Source organism: Thunnus albacares, chromosome 16 (assembly GCF_914725855.1).
Source record: "Thunnus albacares chromosome 16, fThuAlb1.1, whole genome shotgun sequence".
NCBI classification, from domain to species: Eukaryota; Metazoa; Chordata; class Actinopteri; order Scombriformes; family Scombridae; genus Thunnus; species Thunnus albacares.
The window spans coordinates 21,801,477-21,826,460 of NC_058121.1; the positions used below are offsets into that span (position 1 = coordinate 21,801,477).

Genomic DNA, 24,984 nt, shown 5'->3' on the forward strand with positions numbered 1-24,984 from the left:
GTTGTGGCATAAAATCGTTATACATTGAGTTGATTGTTGGAAATATGACTTGGAATCAATAACTAATATATATATATATGTATTCTCAACACCATCCTCCATGTTTTTATTATTATTCTTTCCTCTTCATCTTGAGCAAGAAAGTGTAGAAAACTTGATCAGGACACACTCATGTCAGGTGAGAGTAGTACTGCATCACTTGGACGAGCGCTGCTCATTTACTCTTCTCCTGTAGACTTGGTTTACACATTGAATATGTGTGTTTGTATGTGAAGAAACCTGCGAGTGTGGCATATAGGGTATTTATGTATATTTTCCCACTCAATTGTAACACTATTTTATGTATATGAAATCGATTTTGTATCTTTACAGATACACCCCATTCAATTCAATGCATTACTGATTGGAGTAAAGGCACGAGAGCAAATGTCGGTATATAAACGGCGGGTTTGCGATGCGTTCTTCAGTTGGCAGTTACACATAGAGTAAAGCTACTGAAGACCAGCAAGATCACCGTTTGTTTTCATTTATTCTTTCAGGTGGGTAAATGTCACCTAAGCACCTTCAGATTTGATCAGTAGTCTACCCTTAATAGATATTTTGTCTATATAGTTTGTATTGTGCTTTTTATATTGTTTGAGGGAACTGTAACGTAAGGTAAAGGATGTAACCGTCACTAATGCTAACGTAGCTCCTCAGGGATTTAAGCGGTTATTTCTCTCATTTTGACAACCTAACCTGTGAGAGCACATTCGCTAAGGTTGTAAGGTCTATAACTGTTGGTAGCTGTTGTTGATTTCGTTCAAATATGTCGAATTGTAATTTTATGGATTATTGTTTGTCGGACGATTAAGCTAAGCTAACTAATGCTAACGTCAGCGGTCACTTGTTGCCATAGCAACGGTAAATATTCACGTAGGGCTAATGTCATGTAAATAAGAGTGCAGAATCAAGCTTCATTGTAAATATAGCTAAGATATATTGTATTTAGCACAGGATATGTGATTTTAGTAGTTAGTAAATTTATAGAAAAGAGCTTGTAATAGTTGTAATACCATTTAATTTATTGTCATTTTGGGTTCATATATTGTTTTCTGTAAAATATACTAGTCATAAGAATCGTAGATCAATGATTGAGTTTTAATACCTTTTGATATATTAGAATGGGTAATTTCTAATACTTTATTATAAGCCTATTTTATTTTTATTGGAATTCTGATGCAGTTTATTGATTTTAAATGGATTTGTTTCGAGAATGTATCATTATTTTGGGATACTGTGATTTTTATAAAATACTGTGATTGTTGCCCTATATTGTAGATTGTTCTAAGCCAGTTCAGTTGGCAGTTACACCTAGAGTAAACCTACTGAAGACCAGCATTCCCATTTGTTTCACTTATTCTTTAAGATTAAAAGCATCCCTCTTTAAAAAAAAAAAAAAAAAAAAAAAGTTCATCCTGAGTCCAGTGCAAGCGGCAACCTCCGGCGCTGAAAATGAAGGAGGGGGGCGACTCCACTGCTTGCAAAAAGAAGTCCGATTGTATGGAAGTCTATGAGAAAATGACCCTTGTTCTCTCTTGATTTATTACCTCAGTAAACTGTTTCCTAACGGTTTTATGGTCTCACTTGCTAGTTTCAAGTCTTCTTCCATATAGCATGATGTTCATTTTGTAAATTATGGCCCCATTTAGAGTAAAATGGACGATAAAGCAGCATGTGCTTTAGGGCGTGGCTACGTTGTGATTGACAAGTCGCTACCACGGCGACAACGTTGCTTACGTAACGTATCCATTGCGTATGGACGTTGCTGCCGCCATTTCAGTGTTTTCAGTTCTCTAAAGTTAATTGTAACATCGTGGGCCCCCAAACAAACTCTTGTTCAGCGTTTGGTTGTAATATAAGACCCATCAATGAGTCGGATGATCAGTTTTTCCGGTGAGTACATTTTGTTTAACGGTTTTAGGCGTGTTTTTCGCTAGCGAAAATTCGCATTAGCATTATCACTGTTGACCATGGATTGTAAATGCACCGTGCTAACCAAGCTAGCAGCTAGCGTTATGGTCAGCTCCACCCTCTCGTTCAAATATCGTCACTTTTGGCTCCAAAAATCAAACACGGCGACGGCCAAATACAAGATGGCGATGGTCAAATCGCTACACTCGAGGCTTCAAAACGGCAGTTCGCAAACCAGTGGGCGACTTCATGGTGACTACGGCCATATTTTTTTACAGTCTATGGTCCAGTGTGATTCATGGGAGCAACACGAGCACACAGCTCAGTCTGTCAGACCTCTAAGTGAGCCTGAAAGGTTACTGGACAACTGGGATTTCTTTGTCCCAGTCCTCCCAACTACCATCCCACCACTGTACAACTGTCAGATAAATGTAAAGTGAATGTTTCTTGAAATGTAGCACAAGTATAAAGCAGCACAATATGGACATACTCATAAGACTATATCACCTTGATTCAGAACTCTCTTCATTGGTTATCTGTCAGTTTTAGAGTTCATTTTAAGGTTTGACATCATTTAAAACCATTAAACCACATATTCAATGTTAGAAAAGTTTTTATTTTGTTAGGCTCCATTTATATAAATATATGTAGATTGTTCATAATTTAATCCAATTAGAAATTGTTGATTTTCTTGTATTTTCTTCTTACAGTTGTCCCCCGAGAGCAAGCCAGATGCTGGTGTATTAAAAGGACAGCATGTGAGGCGACAGCGGCAAGAAAAAACTCCCTCAGAGAGGAAGAAACCTTGGGAGGAACCAGGCTCTCGGGGGGCCCATCCTCCTATGGGCTGGGGGACCCTCGGGCTGCTCCTGGCCACATCGGCTCCTCGTCCATCATCTGCTGTCAACCTCAATGCTTACTCTGCAGGTGGTGAGCATTGAGAATACAGACAAGAGACTCACAGTAAACACACTGCTGGTGTGTTTCAAACTGTCCCTCTTCTTCTGGACTTCAGTGCAGGATGTGACAGCGTTGTCTTCTTACCTGTCTCTTGTGGAACAGGATGTAGGCCGATTTCTGCCGCTCCCTACACACAGACACACCGGTTGTTTCATAGACTGCTTCATTGTTGAACGTGAGCCAGTGGTCAGTTGACGTGTCTGGACGCTCATCAGGATGCACGCTGTCACAGATTTAGTGTCCTAACAGGAAAGAGATGGTTGTTAACACTTTGAGATGCAGCAGAGGTTATGCAGGTTAACGACATTAAAGGAGATTTATTGAAAGCAGTTTTTCTCACCACTGAAAGACTCTGTAACATATTTGAGCCCACGATAGAGGACTACAGAAAGCCACATTCAGCATTCGGTGTGTGATTTTCATACCTTTGTCTCCTGATACCCCAAGATGACTGACGGTGCTGACCATGCTGTAGCAGCTGCCATCCTGAGAATGAACCTGTTTGGAGGACACCACCAGCTCCCTGTTCAGCATGACGGGGTCACGCACCTTCACCAGCTGCCAGGAAGGGGTGAAGCGGAAGCGCTTTATGTGGAGGATGAGCACACTGTAGAAGCAGATAAAGAGAACAAGATGGTTAGCAAAATTGTTACTGCGTTATGTTCTATTTCCTGTTCTTAACATTTTGCATCTCAAGGATCCTTTAGGGATAATGAACAATAACATTTATGATGGATGTGATGTCGCTCACCTCGGCAGGGTCTCGAAGGCCGACCTCTGGCTCGATTCGCTCCCTCCACACTCGCACCGATACTCCAACGCTGTCTCCTGCAGAACAGCACAGAGACAACAGGCTGTGTGTTATAAACTGAGTCACTAAACCAAATTATGTCCACAAACACAGAAGTGCTGAGTGTGTGTGTTCAGTCAGTGATGATGTGACTGAAGGAGGACAGGTGGAACTTACCTTCTGGTACTCCTCCAGCATCTTGTCCACGGAGCCACCAGAAACCAAGTCCAGAGACAGGTTAGTGAACTCCTCCTGCCTTTTGGACTGAGCGCCACACCTGCACATCAAAGGAACAATACACATGAAAATACAGCCACAGAGGTCATCAGAAGGCGTCCTGCTGGAGGTACTGTGTACGACGACTAGACCAGACCAGAAGTGTTTCCTGACCAGGTTATTAGGGGGACGCAGTGCTGCATCATACTGCTTTGTTTAATTTATTCTCATAAATGAATTTGATCTCACTCTCACTCACTCTCCTGAAGAAAGAAAGAAGTCTGCTGATATATTTCAAAATCTGCAGCAGTGGTAACCTGTCCTGACACACTACACGTCTGTGTATGAGTTGTTTTACTGTGTAGTCTTACCTGCTGCATGTCCTGGTGTTCTCCATCTTGAACACCAGGTGATCTTCAACAGGGCAGGTGTATTTAGTGCCCATGTTGGCAGCAGTCTCCTGCAGTAAGGGAGACAGGCTCCTCATCTGTTCTAGGATCGAGGTCAGGAATTCATGAGCGTCCTGAACATAAAGAATCACACAGATGAGTTTATACACAGAGGAGAAACCAACAGCAGGAAGTGCAAATAACTAAACAAAAAACCAGGTGACTCACTTTCTGCTCATGATCCCTGAACTCTGGAGCCTGGGCAGAGACCACCTCCTTGAATGAGCGGAGGAGGCAGACTTTACTTTGGGTGCTTGTGGACGCGCGGGCATCTCTTATGGCCATGAAGGTTCTGCAGAGGGTGCAAGAAAAATGAAGAGATGTGTTAGATATGTTATTACATTTTGTTTTTGGAGTTTGTAGAGAAACCTGAGCAAGACATGAATGAGTGTGTGAGCTGCTGTACCTCATCAGTCGGGCCTCAGGGAGTGAACTCAAGACCAAATCTTGGCGGCTTACATCAGAGACAAAGTCCTCCAGCGTGAGGAGGCTTTGCAGTCTGGAGTTGATGTAACAACTCTGACCAAGATTTGGAAAGCTGACACATAAAACACAGTGAGTCAAAACACACGTCAACATTATCAATTCTTCATTAATCACAAACCTCCTACTAGAGATATTTTAGCTTGATTAACTCACCTGAAGCGGTTGACGGTGACTGACACCAACTTGACTCCCCATCTTACTCCAAACAAAGATCAGCTTTAAGATTCATTCTTAATAATTTGATGTTAAAATCTTGATTCAAGGTCCACTTTTTCGATTTCTTCCAGTCTTTCTATTAATTACGACCTCTGACCTCTGACAGTCTCAAGCAAAAACATGATACTGTTCAAGGTTGTTAAATTCAGCAATATAATAAAAAAAACACCTCTACTTTCAATTATGATCAGCTGTATTTTAGAAAACTCTTACGTGATTAAAGGAAAACTAAATGAACATTTAAAGCTGAGCTTTTGTAATCTAAGATATTGATATTTAGTATCATTAGTAAATGTGGAGGTGGGTTTTAACTACCTGCTAAACTGATCCTGGAACAACTGCACCATGAACGTGTTGAGGTCGGGCAACTCAGTTTACAGGAGGTCATTTTTCCCTCCAAGGAACTGGAGGGACTCTTCAATAGCGACACTGAATGCCACGACCTCGTCCAGGTCACAGTTTCCGGCTGGAGAGCTGCAAATGGAGGAAGAAACAGATTGTGTTTATTTTATTCATTATTGGAACTTAAGTGACAGAAAGACTCCAAAGAACTGCACTGTGATCATATGTCCAAGTGAGATTTGTTCTTGCGTTTATAGTAAAAAGACAATATGTTACAGGCAGTGAATAGAGAAATATCAATGAAGATCAATATTCAGTGACTTTCTTTATTTCTGACAGATACTGAAAGCAGCATTTAATGAGTGTCGTTACCTTCTGTTCTTCTGTTCTTCTTCTTTTCCTCGTCGCTGGTAGCAGCCGGAGCGACCCGATGTTTTCTCTGTTGGAGGATTAGAAAACTCTCATGGTGCACAGACAAATAAACTATGTTAGTTTTCTCTCTTAGTCCAGATTGGTTACTATATGGTTAATGTTGAGTTCTGGCTCTTTCTGTCAAACATACCTTGCAGCATGTGAGGAGCCGACGCCACCAAGGAGTCTTTGTAGTCTTTGGTTTTGGCTCACAAGTGCTAAAGAGAAATACATTATATGAATGAATCATAGAAAATACATTTATGTAGTGGGACAATCATTTTTTTCTTTCTGTCCTTTGTCACTAATCATTTGCTTTATCTTGTGACCCATCAGAGGGGCCCTGAGCCCCAGATTGGGAACCAGTGTTACAATACTACTCAGAAAAATCCTTCACTAAACTAAAAGAGATAGTAAAAAAAAAAGTTCAGGATGAGGTTTCTTACCTCTCCTTTCCTTCCACAACCTCTTTGGTCTCCTTCTTCTGTAGAGTAAAAAGAAAAAATAATATGAGTAAACTATATCAAACAAAGTTTTTATGGTTACTTACAGCTAAAAAGTTTACATATTAAGCACTATTAGAATTAAACTGTAATTGTCTGTCTGTTTCAGCAGGCAAACTGAACTGTCAACCCGGACTGGGTCACCTGGGTCAGTCCAGGCCTAGCTTAGCTCAAATACTTAGCTACTGTAGAAGCAGGTGGAAACTGCTAGCTTAGCTCCATCCACAGTGAAAAGAAACACCTTCCAACTGCCTCAAAGCTGCCGACATGTTGTTTCTTGCTCATTTAAGATGCAGACAAAGAAAATGAGACATTTTAGCGGCATACATTTCAGTTAGAGTTGAGCTATTTCTCAAACAACAGCTGCTTGGTGCATTAAAACGTGTTTCACAGAGTGGTAATGAGCTTGCTAATTAGTTAACTACTTATTCACCACATTAGATGGGAGATTTATTTCAACCTGTTAAATCACAAGTCTCCACCTGACCTGCATCATTGCGTAGTAAGCCACTCCTGACTAGACCACTAACACAAGATTATATAACTCCACCCTTTAGGCCTGTGACTCCCTCTTTTCCCTCCAAACCATTCCAGGCACAACAAAGAGAGAACCCGTGTTAGTTCAATATGAACTTTTCATCTTTATATTTTATTTGGCTGATATGGCATGAATTGTTTGAATGTTAACTGATTGTTTTTGTTTTTTATATGCCAGATTCCTGAGTTTGATCCTATATTAAGCAGAAACGAGTGAAACGCCAGATTGTGGATGCATTAATGATAAAAAAAAGAAAACATCCACCATCCAACTGTTAACCATTTAAATCCACTCTTGACTACAATAAATTGTTGAAACAGCTTCCTGGATCATGTGTTTAAATGTGCACCACATCAGAGGCCTGCACTACGAAGCAAGTTCAACACACCCAGGATATCTTTTGGTTATCTGGCTTCACTCAACCTAACATTGGCCGTCCAGATAACCAGACTACGAAGCTGCTTATCAACCAGCTCAGTCAACTCTGAGTTTTCCAGCTATGAGCGCGTTCATGTGAAAGAGGCGGGGTTGATAATTACGAGTGACATCATCAGAACCATGAATGAAACACTTCATGATATGAGATGAAACGGTGATGCAAAGTACCTGCAGAAAACTTCTGTTTAAGAGACAGAAAAAAGTCATATTCAACAAAGTGAAATGTAAATGAGCCCGTAATCATACAACAGAATAAGAAGATGTAGAAACACTAGAAATAATTTCCACATATTAAAAGTAGGCCACGACTTAAAATACATGTAGGAATTATTATATATGACTTAAGTAGAGAGTAAGTATTTTTGCTATTTAGTTGGAGGATGAAGAAATCATTCTGAATATGTCACATAAAAAAAGAAACTTAAAGTAATGCCAGACTGTTTCTGCTACTGAAGCAAAAAGTGTAAAAGTAGTTAATGACTGATGAGGTCTATCTGACCCAAATGTTGCATTTATAATCCTGGGAGCCAATTAACAGTGTGGATTATTTTTTCTAATAAAAGACAATATTTTGTTTTCATTTTCAGTCATCACACAGTTGTCTCATGTTATTCTGAGCTGCAGTGATGGAATCAGAGTGTAAAATCATCCACACTGTCAGCTTCACTCCAGGGATAAATCAACTTTATACTATTTAAATGCAGCTCAAATCATCATGTGTTTAGTGTTGTAAATGATCTCTCCATTTGTTAGAAGCTCAGATTTAAAACCAGAGTGGAAATAGAAAGCCTGCAACAATAAAATGATCCAGTGATCTGATTGGTTTAAGCTGGGCGGAAAATTCTCATTGTGAAAAGCAAATGCATGTTACAGTCAGTTTAATTATATTTTATATAAATGTCATTTTTCTTTTCATGCTTTGAACTGAAATATGTCAGTAAACCACAAAAGCAAACATGTACAATAAGTGAAATACAATCTCAAAATGAATGACTGTCAACTGAAATGTTTATGTTTTAGTTCAAAAAAGCACTTTTGAAGGGCTGATGTGGAAAGTGTTGCCTCATAATGATTTCACCAACACCTTCCTCTACACAGACAGATGGAAGCAGAGGAAATTGGTCATTGTGATCAGTTACAGATAGTAAAGTTTACAAGTTTGGAAACATCACTAATAGTATGTGTGATCATCTGTTGAGTCAGTTGACTTTTGACTAACTCTGTTTAAAGCTTGAATCCGAATCTGTTTAAAGCTTGAATCCGAATCCAGTGTTGAATCCTGTCCAAAGACGAAGCAAAAACACTTTTGAGGCATAAATTTTGACTGTAGAATTCGAAATGTTGGAAGTTAATACAGTGCACTTAAGTGATTTCTGAAAAATAGGTTCATGTTTTTGATGAATGCTGCTGTTTCAACATCATTTGAGAGCAAAACACAACTCAATGTCAGTATGTTCAGTCATTGAATGTGCTGCTCTCTGAAGAAATGATCTATGTGGTGTATGTTGGAGCCAATAAATTGTTATACATTGAGTTGATTGTTTGAAATATGACTAATATTGGTTCATATATATATATATCTTCTCAGCACCACCTTCCATGTTTTTATTATTATTCTTTCCTCTTCATCTTGAGCAGAAGAGTAGAAACCTTGATCAGGATACCCTCACGTCAGGTGAAAGTAGGACTGCATCACTTAGACGAGCGCTGCTCATTTATTCTCCTGTAGACTTGGTTCAGACATTAAATGTGTGTGTTTGTATGTGAAGAGAACCTGCGAGCACACAGCTCAGTCTGTCAGACTGGACAACTGGGATTTCTTTGTCCCAGTCCTCCCAACTACCACCCCACCACTGTACAACTCAGATAAATGTAGAGTGTACGTTTCTTGAAATGTAGCACAAGTATAAAGCAGCACAATGTGGACATACTCATAAGACCATCATATCACCTTGATTCAGACCTCTCTTCATTGGTTATCTGTCAGTTTTAGAGTTCATTTTAAGGTTTGACATCATTTAAAACCATTAAACCACATATTCAATGTTAGAAAAGTTTTTATTATGTTAGGCTCTGTCTCTCTCTCTCTATATATATATATATAGAGAGAGACAGAGAGACTTTTTTTGTAATAACTTAATTGAAAATCATCCAATTAGAAATCAGATTGATTTGATTTTCTTACGCTTTCTTTTTACAGTTGTCCCCCGAGAGCAAGCCAGATGCTGGTGTATTAACACAGCATGTGAGGCGACAGCGGCAAGAAAAAACTCCCTCAGAGAGGAAGAAACCTTGGGAGGAACCAGGCTCTCGGGGGGCCCATCCTCCTATGGGCTGGGGGATCCTCCGGCTGCTCCTGGTCACGTCGGCTCCTCGTCCATCATCTCTCCTCTCTTACCGCAGCTGCTCCTCTGGAGTGGATGATGACGATCCTCACACGCTCTTCATTTGGCCCCTGGTGCGTTCAGGTCGCTGCTCCTTCCGCCCTACACCCTGTTCTACACCTGAGAATACAGACAAGAGACTCACAGTAAATACACTGATGGTGTGTTTCAAACTGACCCTCTTCTTCTGGACTTCAGTGCAGGATGTGACAGCGTTGTCTTCTTACCTGTCTCTTGTAGAAAAGGATGTAGGCTGATTTCTGCCGCTCCTTACACACGGACACGCCAGTTGTCTCACTGACCGCTGCATCGTTGAAGGTGAGCCAGCGGTCAGTTGTCGTGTCCGGACGCTCATCAGGATGGACGCTGTCACAGATGTAGTGTCCTATCAGGAGAGAGATGGATGTTAACACTTTGAGATTGTCAGTAGTTCTTTTCACCACTGAAAGACTCTATAACATGTCTGAGTCCACTTAAGAGGACTACAGAAAGACACATTCAGCATTCGGTGTGTGATTTTCTTACCTTTGTCTCCTGATGCCCCGAGATGACTGACGATGCTGACCAGGCTGTAGCAGCTGCCACCCTGACAATGAACACAGTTATTAAAAGTTAGCTTCACACAAACACACTAAACAACAGCACACACAGTCTACATATTAACTTTCATGTTTCTGTTTGTTCTCGGGTAAGGTTTGTATTTCTTTACCTGTTTGGAGGACACCACCAGCTCCCTGTTCAGCATGACGGGGTCACGCACCTTCACCAGCTGCCAGGAAGGGGTGAAGCGGAAGCGCTTTATGTGGAGGATGAGCACACTGTAGAAGCAGATAAAGAGAACAAGATGGTTAGCAAAATTGTTACTGCGTTATATTCTATTTCCTGTACTTAACATTTTGCATCTCAAGGATCCTTTAGGGATAATGAAGCCCAGTTTGGGAACCAATCAGGTCAGGTGTTACAACATTTATGATGGATGTGATGTCGCTCACCTCGGCAGGGTCTCAAAGGCCGGCTTCTGGCTCGATTCGCTCCCTCCACACTCGCACTTGTAGTCCAACGCTGTCTCCTGCAGAACAGCACAGAGACAACAGGCTGTGTGTTATAAACTGAGCAACTAAACCAAACTATGTCCACAAACACAGAAGTGCTGAGTGTGTGTGTTCAGTCAGTGATGATGTGACTGAAGGAGGACAGGTGGAACTTACCTTCTGGTACTCCTCTAGCATCTTCTCCACGGAGCCACCAGGAACCAAGTCCAGAGACAGGTTAGTGAACTCCTCCTGCCTTCTGGACTGAGCGCCACACCTGCACATTAAAGGAACAATACACATGAAAATACAGCCACAGAGGTCATCAGAAGACTTCCTGCTGGAGGTACTGTGTACCACAACTGGACCAGACCAGAAGTGTTTCCTGACCAGGTTATTAGGGGGACGCAGTGCTGCATCATACTGCTTTGTTTAATTTATTCTCATGAAGTAATTTCATCTCGCTAGTTTGTGAACATCAGCTAAAATGGAGCATGCAGTTAATTTAACATTACTAGGGTTATAATAATAATCCAATATTAGCTAACTGTGCAGGAGGTAGGCAAGGTAACCATAATCTGGTAAATTAAGTTTGAGGCAAAGAGCCCAACGAAGCTCCTACAGCTTTTCAAAACACTTCAGATTTTCAGAAATCATCTCCAACTTTTGTCTCTGACCACATGTAACACTACACAAAGAAAGAAGTCTGCTGATATATTTCAAAATCTGCAGCAGTGGTAACCTGCCCTGACACACTACACGTGTGTGTATGAGATGTTTTACTGTGTAGTCTTACCTGCTGCATGTCCTGGTGTTCTCCATCTTGAACACCAGGTGATCTTCAACAGGGCACGTGTACTTAGTGCCCATGTTGGCAGCAGTCTCCTGCAGCGAGGGAGACAGGCTCCTCATCTGGTCCAGGACCGAGGTCAGGAATTCATGAGCGTCCTGAACACAAAGAATCACACAGATGAGTTTATACACAGAGGAGAAACCAACAGCAGGAAGTGCAAATAACTAAACATAAAAACCAGGTGACTCACTTTCTGCTGATGATCCCTGAACTCTGGAGCCTGGGCTGAGACCGCCTCCTTGAATGAGCGGAGGAGGCAGACTTTACTTTTGGCGCTTGTGGACACGCGGGCATCTCTGATGGCCATGAAGGTTCTGCAGAGGGCGTAAGAAAAATGAAGAGATGTGTTAGATATGTTATTACATTTTGTTTTTGGAGTTTGTAGATAAACCTGAGCAAGACATGAATGAGTGTGTGAGCTGCTGTACCTCATCAGTCGGGCCTCAGGGAGTGAACTCCAGACCAAATCTTGGCGGCTTACATCGGAGACAAAGTCCTCCAGCGTGAGGAGGCTTTGCAGGCTGGAGTTGATGTAACAACTCTGACCAAGATTTGGAAAGCTGACACATAAAACACAGTGAGTCAAAACACACGTCAACATTATCAATTCTTCACTAATCACAAACCTACTAGAGATATTTTAGCTTGATTTGATGCATAGTTCTTGTTCAGATTAACTCACCCGAAGTGGTTGATGGTGCTCCCCCTGACACCATCACCAACACCAACTTGACTCCCTTTGGTGCTACAAAAACACAAACACACGTGGTCGATAAACAGGACAAGAGGTTTGATCTCACTCTTATAAAAATCTGTCAGTTGGCCAACTCTTCTAACCATCTACATAAAAAATATTTTCTCTGCTGAACAAAAACATAAAAAACACTTGAACCCTTCTCTCAAGTTACAAGTCGTCTTACTCCAAACAAAGATGAGCTTTAAAATTCATTCTTATCAAGGGAAACAATTTGATGTTAAAGTCTTCATTCAAGGTCTGCTTATTACATTTCTTCCAGACTTTCTATTAATTACGACCTCTGACCTCTGACAGTCTCAAGCAAAAACATGATGCTGTTCAAGATTGTTTAATTCAGCAGTATAATAAAAAAACACCTCTACTTTTAATTATGATCAGCTGTATTTTAGAAAACTCTTATGTGATTAAAGGAAAACTAAATGAACATTTAAAGCTGAGCTTTTGTAATCTAAGATATTGATATTTAGTATCATTAGTAAATGTGGAGGTGGGTTTTAACTACCTGCTAAACTGATCCTGGCGGAGCTGTACTGTCAACGGGTTGAGGTCGGGCAGGAGGAACTCTTCAACAGCGACACTGAATGCCACGACCTCGTCCAGATGACAGTTTCCGGCTGGAGAGCTGCAGATGGAGGAAAAAACAGATTGTGTTTATTTAATTCATTATTGGAACTTAAGTGACAGAAAGACTCCAAAGAACTGCACTGTGATTATATGTCCAAGTGAGATTTTTTCTTGTGAAACTAATTTATACTAAAAAGACTAGATTATGTTACAGGCAGTGAATAGAGAAATATCAATGAAGATCAATATTCAGTGACTTTCTTTACTTCTGACAGATACTGAAAGCAGCATTAAATGAGTGTCGTTACCTTCTGATCTTCTTTTCTTCTTTCTTCTCCTCTTCTTCGTCGCTGGTTGCAGCCGGAGCGACCCGATGTTTTCTCTGTTGGAAGATTAGAAAACTCTCATGGTTCAATAATGCACAGACAAATAAACTATATAAGTTTTCTCTCTTAGTCCAGATTGGTTACTATTTGGTTAATGTTGAGTTCTGGCTCTTTCTGTCAAACATACCTTGCAGCATGTGAGGAGCCGACGCCACCAAGGAGTCTTTGTGGCCTTTGTTTTTGGCTCACAAGTGCTAAAGAGAAATACATAATATGAATTAATCATAGAAAATACATTTATGTAGTGGGACAATCATTTTTTTCCTTCTATCCTTTGTCACTAATCATCTGCTTTATATTGTGACCCATCAGAGGGGCCCTGAGCCCCAGGTTGGGTACCAGTGTTACGATACTACTCAGAAGAATCCTTCACTAAACTAAAAGTGATAGTTAAAAAAACCTAAAAAATATTCAGGATGAGGTTTCTTACCTCTCCTTTCCTTCCTCGACCTCCTTGGTTTCCTTCTTCTGTAGAGTAAAAAGAAAAAACAACAATATGAGTAAACTATATCAAACTAAGTTTTTATGGTTACTTACAACTAAAAAGTTTAAATATAAATGTCACAGTCTACTAAAATGAGGTTAATATGAAGCTCGGACACTTTCTGTCAAACATACCTCAGGGTGACCGAAGAGCCGGTTCCTCCAAGGAACCTTCTTGATCTTAGTCTGCTTTCCAGCCTCAGCAGACGTGGCTGAAGCTGGAGTGGTGGCAGCAACACTGTTGGTAAAGAGAAACACACACAGTTGTTTGTATCAGCCATGAATAAATCATAAATCATTTTCAAGAATTGTTTCAAGGGGTTTTTCACTTAAAATAAACAAAATCATCCAGAAAACTGAATAAGGTAGCCTATGAAACTGACTGTAGAAATGAAGAAATAGGTAGAGCAATGGTAAAATAACAGTTATGAATTTATTTACCTCTCATGAGAGCCGGGGCGCTGTTGGCTCTCATGTGCCACAATACTTTCCGCAGGTTTCTACTCAGAAAAAGAAAAATGAGTTGAATATTAACAGAAAAATAATGTGCATTCATAACTGATATAAGTTAAATTCACTTAAAGTATCTACAAGACATTTGACTCTCAAAGGCTGAACAATGCCAACTTTTTCAGTTCACCAGGTCACATGAATATTACAATATTTACAGAAAAATGTAGTTAATCTGTGAAACGAACCTTCTTCTGAAAACGACGCAGTGCAAACATCTTGCTAACTGTTTCCAACACTTAAAACTGAAGGTCAAACTGTACTCGTCTGTCTGTTACAGCAGGCGAACTGAACTGTCAGTTATATATGAATTTTAATCAAAGGAGCCAGAATGCCGTGATGTCATAATCAATAGTTCTAATTTATGCAGATATGTAAAAAAAAAAAGTGCTTTGCGACATCATACATCATCAGTGATGTTTCCTGAGGTCATTGGGTGTTTGAGATCTTTCAACAATCAGAGACCGTCGCCCAGGTGACCCATCCGAGGTTCATTAAGCCCCTAAATACTGTATATACTCTAATTCCCCCACTAGCTAGCTACAAACATTTAGATCCTTTAACGTTACGTAAGCAAAATTACCAATACCACAATAGAAATAGAAATAAACCTCATTCAAAATGTTCTTTAAATAAAAACTGACATTTCAGTAAATATCCTTGTTTGCCATCTTACCCAGGGTCAGATGAGAAGAAGATATTAGTTTCCTCTCTGCATGTCCAGTGCAGGATGTGTGTAGCCTAGCTTAGCTCAAATACTTAGCTACTGTAGAAACAGGTGGAAACTGCTAGCTTAGCTCCATCCAAAGTGAAAAGAAACACCTTCAAACCGCCTCAAAGCTGCCGACATGTTGTTTCTTGCTCATTTCACATGTAGAAAAAGAAAATGAAAAAGAAAATGAGACATTTTAGCGGCAGACATTTTAGTTAAGAGTTGAGCTATTTCTCAAACAACAGCCACTTGGTGCATTAAAAAGTTTTTCACAGAGTGGTAATGAGCTTGCTAACTAGTTAAGAAGATAAAACATGTAAATAACAAAGCTTTTGAGCTGTTTGAATGTGTATTTTTTCACTTTTGATGTAGCTAGGCTAGCAGTTTTCCCCTGCTTCCAGTCTTTGTGCTAAGCTAGGCTAAACACGTCCATATCTATCTCTGTACTGAATGCACCAACATGAAACTGACATCCATCTTCTCATGACTCTGACTATCAAATATAAAAGTACCTGTGGACAATAAAGTTCCTTACCCAGTGTTAAATTCTTGACAAGGTCTTCCTGTCTGGGTTGTCATATTGGTGCTGTTGCAGTTTTGGATGTTTTCAAGGTGTCAGAATACTGTATAAAGATGGACGACATGACTGCTCCCCAAAAGTGAAGCTGCAGTATAGTTCATAAATCCCTCCATGTTAGAGGATGGGACATCAGCCAAACTAAAAAACCAAAGTGCACAACAAATACATTTTTCCCAACGATGGTTTCTGTCCTTCTGTCAGGTTAAGGTAAAGGGAAACACCTTAAGGGGGAACAGTTTTCAATACAACACCTGCTAACAGTCGTTGTCCTGCTTTGCCACAGATGTAAACTAACTAAATTTCAAGTTATTTTCTCATATATTCTTCTATTCTTGTAAATATGTCACATTAAAAATAAATAATTGTATTTTTCATAGAAAGATCTTAAAAAAGAAAGAAAGGACAGATGTACCTCTAAATAACCAGACTGTTTTTAGTTTATGTGAAAGTTAATAGTGAAACATGTCATCTATCAAAGTGCAAAACCCAAGCTGACAAATAAAGAGTTCTGCTGGTGTTAACTTTGATAGTATAGATCAGCGGGTCTCAACCTGGGGTCCAGGGACCCCCAGGGGTCCTTGACGGGGTTCCTGGGTGTCCCCAGAAAAATGGGGAATATTTTAATTTCACTATTATTTTATTGACCCAATAGTAAAGTTTACAAGTTTGGAAACATCACTAATAGTATGTGTGATCATCTGTTGAGTCAGTTGACTTTGACTAACTCTGTTTAAAGCTTGAGAACAGCTCCAGTGTTGAATCCTGTCCAAAGGTAATTCAATTGGCTGTTTCTCCAACTAAACCGAGATTTTGGAGACTTACAAATAAACATTTCACTCCGTCACTGACAGATGGGATGTCATTTGCATATCAGTTGTAATAAAACGTATGCTATGGACACACTGTGTCCACTATGACAAAGCAAAAGCATTTTGAGGCATATATTTGTAGAATATATTTTTATAGAATTCAAAATATTGGAAGTTAATACGGTGCACTTTTTGATGAATGCTGCTGTTTCAACATCATTTGAGAGCACAACACAACTCAACATCAATATGTTCAATCACTGAATGTGCTGCTTTCTGAAGAAATTATCTATGTGGTGTATGTTGTGGCATAAAATCGTTATACATTGAGTTGATTGTTGGAAATATGACTTGGAATCAATAACTAATATATATATATATATGTATTCTCAACACCATCCTCCATGTTTTTATTATTATTCTTTCCTCTTCATCTTGAGCAAGAAAGTGTAGAAAACTTGATCAGGACACACTGATGTCAGGTGAGAGTAGTACTGCATCACTTGGACGAGCGCTGCTCATTTACTCTTCTCCTGTAGACTTGGTTTACACATTGAATATGTGTGTTTGTATGTGAAGAAACCTGCGAGTGTGGCATATAGGGTATTTATGTATATTTTCCCACTCAATTGTAACACTATTTTATGTATATGAAATCGATTTTGTATCTTTACAGATACCCCCATTCAATTCAATGCATTACTGATTGGAGTAAAGGCACGAGAGCAAATGTCGGTATATAAACGGCTGGTTTGCGATGCGTTCTTCAGTTGGCAGTTACACATAGAGTAAAGCTACTGAAGACCAGCAAGATCACCGTTTGTTTTCATTTATTCTTTCAGGTGGGTAAATGTCACCTAAGCACCTTCAGATTTGATCAGTAGTCTACCCTTAATAGATATTTTGTCTATATAGTTTGTATTGTGCTTTTTATATTGTTTGAGGGAACTGTAACGTAAGGTAAAGGATGTAACCGTCACTAATGCTAACGTAGCTCCTCAGGGATTTAAGCGGTTATTTCTCTCATTTTGACAACCTAACCTGTGAGAGCACATTCGCTAAGGTTGTAAGGACTATAACTGTTGGTAGCTGTTGTTGATTTCGTTCAAATATGTCGAATTGTAATTTTATGGATTATTGTTTGTCGGACGATTAAGCTAAGCTAACTAATGCTAACGTCAGCGGTCACTTGTTGCCATAGCAACGGTAAATATTCACGTAGGGCTAATGTCATGTAAATAAGAGTGCAGAATCAAGCTTCATTGTAAATATAGCTAAGATATATTGTATTTAGCACAGGATATGTGATTTTAGTAGTTAGTAAATTTATAGAAAAGAGCTTGTAATAGTTGTAATACCATTTAATTTATTGTCATTTTGGGTTCATATATTGTTTTCTGTAAAATATACTAGTCATAAGAATCGTAGATCAATGATTGAGTTTTAATACCTTTTGATATATTAGAATGGGTAATTTCTAATACTTTATTATAAGCCTATTTTATTTTTATTGGAATTCTGATGCAGTTTATTGATTTTAAATGGATTTGTTTCGAGAATGTATCATTATTTTGGGATACTGTGATTTTTATACAATACTGTGATTGTTGCCCTATATTGTAGATTGTTCTAAGCCAGTTCAGTTGGCAGTTACACCTAGAGTAAAGCTACTGAAGACCAGCAAAATTCCCATTTGTTTCACTTATTCTTTAAGATTAAAACCATCCCTCTTTAAAAAAAAAAAAAAAAAAAAAAAGTTCATCCTGAGTCCAGTGCAAGCGGCAACCTCCGGCGCTGAAAAATGAAGGAGGGGGGCGACTCCACTGGCTGCAAAAAGAAGTCCGATTGTATGGAAGTCTATGAGAAAATGACCCTTGTTCTCTCTTGATTTATTACCTCAGTAAACTGTTTCCTAACGGTTTTATGGTCTCACTTGCTAGTTTCAAGTCTTCTTCCATATAGCATGATGTTCATTTTGTAAATTATGGCCCCATTTAGAGTAAAATGGACGATAAAGCAGCATGTGCTTTAGGGCGTGGCTACGTTGTGATTGACAAGTCGCTACCACGGCGACAACGTTGCTTACGTAACGTATCCATTGCGTATGGACGTTGCTGCCGCCATTTCAGTGTGTTTTCAGTTCTCTAAAGTTAATTGTAACATCGTGGGCCCCCAAACAAACTCTTGTTCAGCGTTTGGTTGTAATATAAGACCTATCAATGAGTCGGATGATCAGTTTTTCCGGTGAGTACATTTTGTTTTAACGGTTTTAGGTGTGTTTTTCGCTAGCGAAAATTCGCATTAGCATTATCACTGTTGACCATGGATTGTAAATGCACCGTGCTAACCAAGCTAGCAGCTAGCGCTATGGTCAGCTCCACCCTCTCGTTCAAATATCGTCACTTTTGGCTCCAAAAATCAAACACGGCGACGGCCAAATACAAGATGGCGATGGTCAAATCGCTACACTCGAGGCTTCAAAACGGCAGTTCGCAAACCAGTGGGCGACTTCATGGTGACTACGGCCATATTTTTTTACAGTCTATGGTCCACTGTGATTCATGGGAGCAACACGAGCACACAGCTCAGTCTGTCAGACCTCTAAGTGAGCCTGAAAGGTTACTGGACAACTGGGATTTCTTTGTCCCAGTCCTCCCAACTACCATCCCACCACTGTACAACTGTCAGATAAATGTAAAGCGAATGTTTCTTGAAATGTAGCACAAGTATAAAGCAGCACAATATGGACATACTCATAAGACTATATCACCTCGATTCAGAACTCTCTTCATTGGTTACCTGTCAGTTTTAGAGTTCATTTTAAGATTTAATACCATTTAAAACTATCAAACCACATATTACATCTTAAAAAGCTTTTTATTTTGTTAGGCTCCATTTATATAAATATATGTAGATTGTTCATAATTTAATCCAATTAGAAATTGTTGATTTTCTTGTATTTTCTTCTTACAGTTGTCCCCCGAGAGCAAGCCAGATGCTGGTGTATTAAAAGGACAGCATGTTAGGCGACAGCGGCAAGAAAAAACTCCCTCAGAGAAAGAAACCTTGGGAGGAACCAGGCTCTCGGGGGGGCCCATCCTCCTACGGGCTGGGGGATCCTCAGGCTGCTCCTGGCCACGTCAGCTCCTGGCCACATTGGCTCCTAGCATCTTCATCCATCATCCGCCGTCAACCTCAATGCTTACTCTGCAGGTGGTGAGCATTGAGAATACAGACAAGAGACTCACAGTAAATACACTGCTGGTGTGTTTCAAACTGTCCCTCTTCTTCTGGAGTTCAGTGCAGGATGTGACAGCATTGTCTTCTTACCTGTCTCTTGCGGAACAGGATGTAGGCCGATTTCTGCCGCTCCCTACACACAGACACACTGGTTGTCTCACTGACCGCTGCATCGTTGAAGGTGAGCCAGTGGTCAGTTGGCGTGTCTGGACGCTCATCAGGATGCACGCTGTCACAGATTTAGTGTCCTAACAGGAAAGAGATGGTTGTTAATACTTTGAGATGCAGCAGAGGTTATGCAGGTTAACGACATTAAAGGAGATTTATTGAAAGCAGTTCTTCTCACCACTGAAAGACTCTGTAACATATTTGAGCCCACGATAGAGGACTACAGAAAGCCACATTCAGCATTCGGTGTGTGATTTTCATACCTTTGTCTCCTGATACCCCAAGATGACTGACGGTGCTGACCAGGCTGTAGCAGCCGCCATCCTAAGAATGAACCTGTTTGGAGGACACCACCAGCTCCCTGGTCAGCATGACGGGGTCACGCACCTTCACCAGCTGCCAGGAAGGGGTGAAGCGGAAGCGCTTTATGTGGAGGATGAGCACACTGTAGAAGCAGATAAAGAGAACAAGATGGTTAGCAAAATTATTACTGCGTTATATTCTATTTCCTGTTCTTAACATTTTGCATCTCAAGGATCCTTTAGGGATAATGAAGAATAACATTAATGATGGATGTGATGTCGCTCACCTCGGCAGGGTCTCGAAGGCCGACTTCTGGTGAGATTCGCTCCCTCCACACTCGCGCTTGTAGTCCAACGCTGTCTCCTGCAGAACAGCACAGAGACAACAGGCTGTGTGTTATAAACTGAGTCACTAAACCAAATTATGTCCACAAACACAGAAGTGCTGAGTGTGTGTGTTCAGTCAGTGATGATGTGACTGAAGGAGGACAGGTGGAACTTACCTTCTGGTACTCCTCCAGCATCTTGTCCACGGAGCCACCAGAAACCAAGTCCAGAGACAGGTTAGTGAACTCCTCCTGCCTTTTGGACTGAGCGCCACACCTGCACATCAAAGGAACAATACACATGAAAATACAGCCACAGAGGTCATCAGAAGGTGTCCTGCTGGAGGTACTGTGTACGACGACTAGACCAGACCAGACCAGAAGTGTTTCCTGACCAGGTTATTAGGGGGACGCAGTGCTGCATCATACTGCTTTGTTTAATTTATTCTCATAAATGAATTTGATCTCACTCTCACTCACTCTCCTGAAGAAAGAAAGAAGTAACCATAATCTGGTGAATTAAGTTTGAGGCAAAGCCCAACGAAGCTCCTACAGCTTTTCAAAACACTTCTGTTTTTCAGAAATCATCTCCAACTTTTGTCTCTTACTGTATGTAACACTACACAAAGAAAGAAGTCTGCTGATATGTTTCAAAATCTGCAGCAGTGGTAACCTGCCCTGACACACTACACGTCTGTGTATGAGTTGTTTTACTGTGTAGTCTTACCTGCTGCATGTCCTGGTGTTCTCCATCTTGAACACCAGGTGATCTTCAACAGGGCAGGTGTATTTAGTGCCCATGTTGGCAGCAGTCTCCTGCAGCAAGGGAGACAGGCTCCTCATCTGCTCTAGGATCGAGGTCAGGAATTCATGAGCGTCCTGAACACAAAGAATCACACAGATGAGTTTATACACAGAGGAGAAACCAACAGCAGGAAGTGCAAATAACTAAAGAACAAACCAGGTGACTCACTTTCTGCTGATGATCCCTGAACTCTGGAGCCTGGGCAGAGACCACCTCCTTGAATGAGCGGAGGAGGCAGACTTTACTTTGGGCGCTTGTGGACGCGCGGGCATCTCTGATGGCCATGAAGGTTCTGCAGAGGGTGTAAGAAAAAAGAAGAGATGTGTTAGATATGTTATTACATTTTGTTCTTGGAGTTTGTAGATAAACCTGAGTAAGACATGAATGAGTGTGTGAGCTGCTGTACCTCATCAGTCGGGCCTCAGGGAGTGAACTCAAGACCAAATCCTGGCGGCTGACATCAGACACAAAGTCCTCCAGCGTCAGGAGGCTCTGCAGTCTGGAGTTAATGTAGCAACTCTGACCAAGATTAGGAAAGCTGACACATAAAACACAGTTAGTCAAAACACACGTCAACATTATCAGTTCTTCATTAATCACAAACCTCCTACTAGAGATATTTTAGCTTGATTAACTCACCTGAAGCGGTTGACGGTGACTGACACCAACTTGACTCCCCATCTTACTCCAAACAAAGATCAGCTTTAAGATTCATTCTTAATAATTTGATGTTAAAATCTTCATTCAAGGTCCACTTTTTCGATTTCTTCCAGACTTTCTATTAATTACGACCTCTGACCTCTGACAGTCTCAAGCAAAAACATGATGCTGTTCAAGGTTGTTAAATTCAGCAATATAATGAAAAAAACACCTCTACTTTCAATTATGATCAGCTGTTATTTAGAAAACTCTTATGTGATTAAAGGAAAACTAAATGAACATTTAAAGCTGAGCTTTTGTAATCTAAGATATTGATATTTAGTATCATTAGTAAATGTGGAGGTGGGTTTTAACTACCTGCTAAACTGATCCTGGAACAACTGCACCATGAACGTGTTGAGGTCGGGCAACTCAGTTGACAGGAGGAACTCCTCAATAGCGACACTGAATGCCACGACCTCGTCCAGGTTACAGTTTCCGGTTGGAGAGCTGCAGATGAAGGAAGAAACAGATTGTGTTTATTTTATTCATTATTGGAACTTAAGTGACAGAAAGACTCCAAAGAACTGCACTGTGATCATATGTCCAAGTGAGATTTGTTCTTGCGTTTATAGTAAAAAGACAATATGTTACAGGCAGTGAATAGAGAAATATCAATGAAGATCAATATTCAGTGACTTTCTTTATTTCTGACAGATACTGAAAGCAGCATTAAATGAGTGTCGTTACCTTCTGTTCTTCTTTTCTTCTCCTTTTCTTCGTCGCTGGTAGCAGCCGGAGCGACCCGATGTTTTCTCTGTTGGAAGATTAGAAAACTCTCATGGTTCAATAATGCACAGACAAATAAACTATGTTAGTTTTCTCTCTTAGTCCAGATTGGTTACTATATGGTTAATGTTGAGTTCTGGCTCTTTCTGTGAAACGTACCTTGCAGCATGTGAGGAGCCGACGCCACCAAGGAGTCTTTGTAGCCTTTGGTTTTGGCTCACAAGTGCTAAAGAGAAATACATAATATGAATAAATCATAGAAAATACATTTATGTAGTGGGACAATCATTTTTTTCTTTCGATCCTTTGTGACTAATCATTTGCTTTATCTTGTGACCCATCAGAGGGGCCCTGAGCCCCAGATTGGGAACCGGTGTTACAATACTACTCAGAAAAATCCTTCACTAAACTAAAAGAGATAGTAAAAAAAAAAAAATTCAGGATGAGGTTTCTTACCTCTCCTTTCCTTCCTCGACCTCCTTGGTTTCCTTCTTCTGTAGAGTAAAAAGAAAAAATAACAATATGAGTAAACTATATCAAACTAAGTTTTTATGGTTACTTACAGCTAAAAAGTTTACATATTAAGCTCTATTAGAATTAAACTGTAATTGTCTGTCTGTTTCAGCAGGCAAACTGAACTGTCAACCCGGACTGGGTCACCTGGGTCAGTCCAGGCCTAGCTTAGCTCAAATACTTAGCTACTGTAGAAGCAGGTGGAAACTGCTAGCTTAGCTCCATCCAAAGTGAAAAGAAACACCTTCCAACCGCCTCGAAGCTGCCAACATGTTGTTTCTTGCTCATTTAAGATGCAGAAAAAGAAAATGAGACATTTTAGCGGCATACATTTCAGTTAGAGTTGGAGCTATTTCTCAAACAACAGCTGCTTGGTGCATTAAAAAGTATTTCACAGTGGTAATGAGCTTGCTAATTAGTTAACTAGTTATTCACCACATTAGATGGGAGATTTATTTCAACCTGTTAAATCACAAGTCTCCACCCGACCTGCATCATTGCATAGAAATCCACTCCTGACTAGACCACTAACACAAGATTATATAACTCCACCCTTCAGGCCTGCGACTCCCTCTTTTCCCTCCAAACCATTCCAGGCACAACAAAGAGAGAACCTGTGTTAGTTCAATATGAACTTTTCATCTTTATATTTTATTTGGTTGATATGGCATGAATTGTTTGAATGTTAACAGATTGTTTTTGTTTTTATATGCCAGATTCCTGAGTTTGATCCTATATTAAGTAGAAAATGAGTGAAATGCCAGATTGTGGATGCATTAATGATAAAAAACGAAAACATCCACCATCCAACTGTTAACCATTTAAATCCACTCTTGACTACAATAAATTGTTGAAACAGCTTCCTGGATCCCGTGTTTAAATGTGCACCACATCAGAGGCCTGCACTACGAAACAAGTTCAACACACCCAGGATATCTTTTGGTTATCTGGCTTCACTCAACCCAACATTGGCCGTCCAGATAACCAGTACTACAAAGCTGCTTATCAACCAGCTCAGTCAACTCTTGAGTTTTCCAGCTATGAGCGCGTTCATGTGAAAGAGGCGGGGTTGATAATTACGAGTGACATCATCAGAACCATGAATGAAACACTTCATGATATGAGATGAAACTGTGATACAAAGTACCTGCAGAAAACTTCTGTTTAAGAGACAGAAAAAAGTCATATTCAACAAAGTGAAATGTAAATGAGCCCGTAATCATACAACAGAATAAGAAGATGTGGAAACACTAGAAATAATTTCCACATATTAAAAGTAGGCCACGACTTAAAATACATGTAGGAATTATTATATATGACTTAAGTAGAGAGTAAGTATTTTTGCTATTTAGTTGGAGGATGAAGAAATCATTCTGAATATGTCACATAAAAAAAGAAACTTAAAGTAATGCCAGACTGTTTCTGCTACTGAAGCAAAAAGTGTAAAAGTAGTTAATGACTGATGAGGTCTATCTGACCCAAATGTTGCATTTATAATCCTGGGAGCCAATTAACAGTGTGGATTATTTTTCTAATACAAGACAATATTTTGTTTTCATTTTCAGTTATTATCACAGTTGTCTCATCTTATTCTGAGCTGCAGTGATGGAATCAGAGTGTAAAATCATCCACACTGTCAGCTTCACTCCAGGGATAAATAAACTTTATACTATTTAAATGCAGCTCAAATCATCATGTGTTTAGTGTTGTAAATGATCTCTCCATTTGTTAGAAGCTCAGATTTAAAACCAGAGTGGAAATAGAAAGCCTGCAACAATAAAATGATCCAGTGATCTGATTGGTTTAAGCTGGGCGGAAAATTCTCATTGTG

The 24,984-nt window shown here is 40.0% G+C and overlaps 3 protein-coding genes across 16 annotated transcripts in view; all 3 read right to left on the reverse strand.

The window, feature by feature from the left end:
- Positions 1–5,881, reverse strand: part of LOC122999404 (ubiquitin carboxyl-terminal hydrolase 37-like) — a 36,990-nt gene extending 31,109 nt beyond the window's left edge. For 9 of the 11 annotated variants that reach the window (XR_006407729.1, XR_006407728.1, XR_006407727.1 and 6 more), the window contains exon 1: positions 5,785–5,881. The gene's annotated coding sequence lies outside the window, so the exon portion shown is untranslated. The remainder of the gene's footprint in view (positions 1–5,784) is intronic. The other 2 variants (XR_006407726.1, XM_044376283.1) reach the window with 1 other exon arrangement.
- Positions 3,234–5,379, reverse strand: LOC122999405 (ubiquitin carboxyl-terminal hydrolase 37-like). The gene is made up of 6 exons (XM_044376287.1): positions 4,775–5,379; positions 4,537–4,660; positions 4,291–4,442; positions 3,881–3,980; positions 3,665–3,741; positions 3,234–3,520 (listed from the first exon to the last, which is right to left on the reverse strand). The coding sequence occupies exons 1-6, from the start codon at positions 4,945–4,947 to the stop codon at positions 3,250–3,252; spliced, it is 897 nt and encodes a 298-aa protein (XP_044232222.1). The 5' UTR covers positions 4,948–5,379; the 3' UTR covers positions 3,234–3,249.
- A 93-nt stretch (positions 5,882–5,974) lies between the features above and the next one.
- Positions 5,975–23,118, reverse strand: LOC122999401 (ubiquitin carboxyl-terminal hydrolase 37-like). 4 transcript variants are annotated; one of them, XR_006407724.1, is made up of 16 exons: positions 23,097–23,118; positions 22,800–22,866; positions 22,602–22,668; positions 22,230–22,361; positions 12,253–12,315; positions 11,999–12,130; positions 11,761–11,884; positions 11,514–11,665; positions 10,895–10,994; positions 10,679–10,755; positions 10,396–10,504; positions 10,212–10,272; positions 9,914–10,071; positions 9,488–9,806; positions 6,270–6,304; positions 5,975–6,041 (listed from the first exon to the last, which is right to left on the reverse strand). XR_006407724.1 is itself a non-coding variant. In XM_044376277.1 (14 exons), the coding sequence occupies exons 2-14, from the start codon at positions 22,807–22,809 to the stop codon at positions 9,801–9,803; spliced, it is 1,191 nt and encodes a 396-aa protein (XP_044232212.1). In that variant the 5' UTR covers positions 22,810–22,866; positions 23,097–23,118; the 3' UTR covers positions 9,342–9,800. The 4 variants fall into 4 exon arrangements, 1 of the variants encoding a protein (XP_044232212.1); XR_006407723.1 differs by having other exon boundaries at positions 6,270–6,307; XM_044376277.1 differs by lacking the exons at positions 5,975–6,041; positions 6,270–6,304 and having other exon boundaries at positions 9,342–9,806.
- Positions 23,119–24,984: the final 1,866 nt, after the last annotated feature.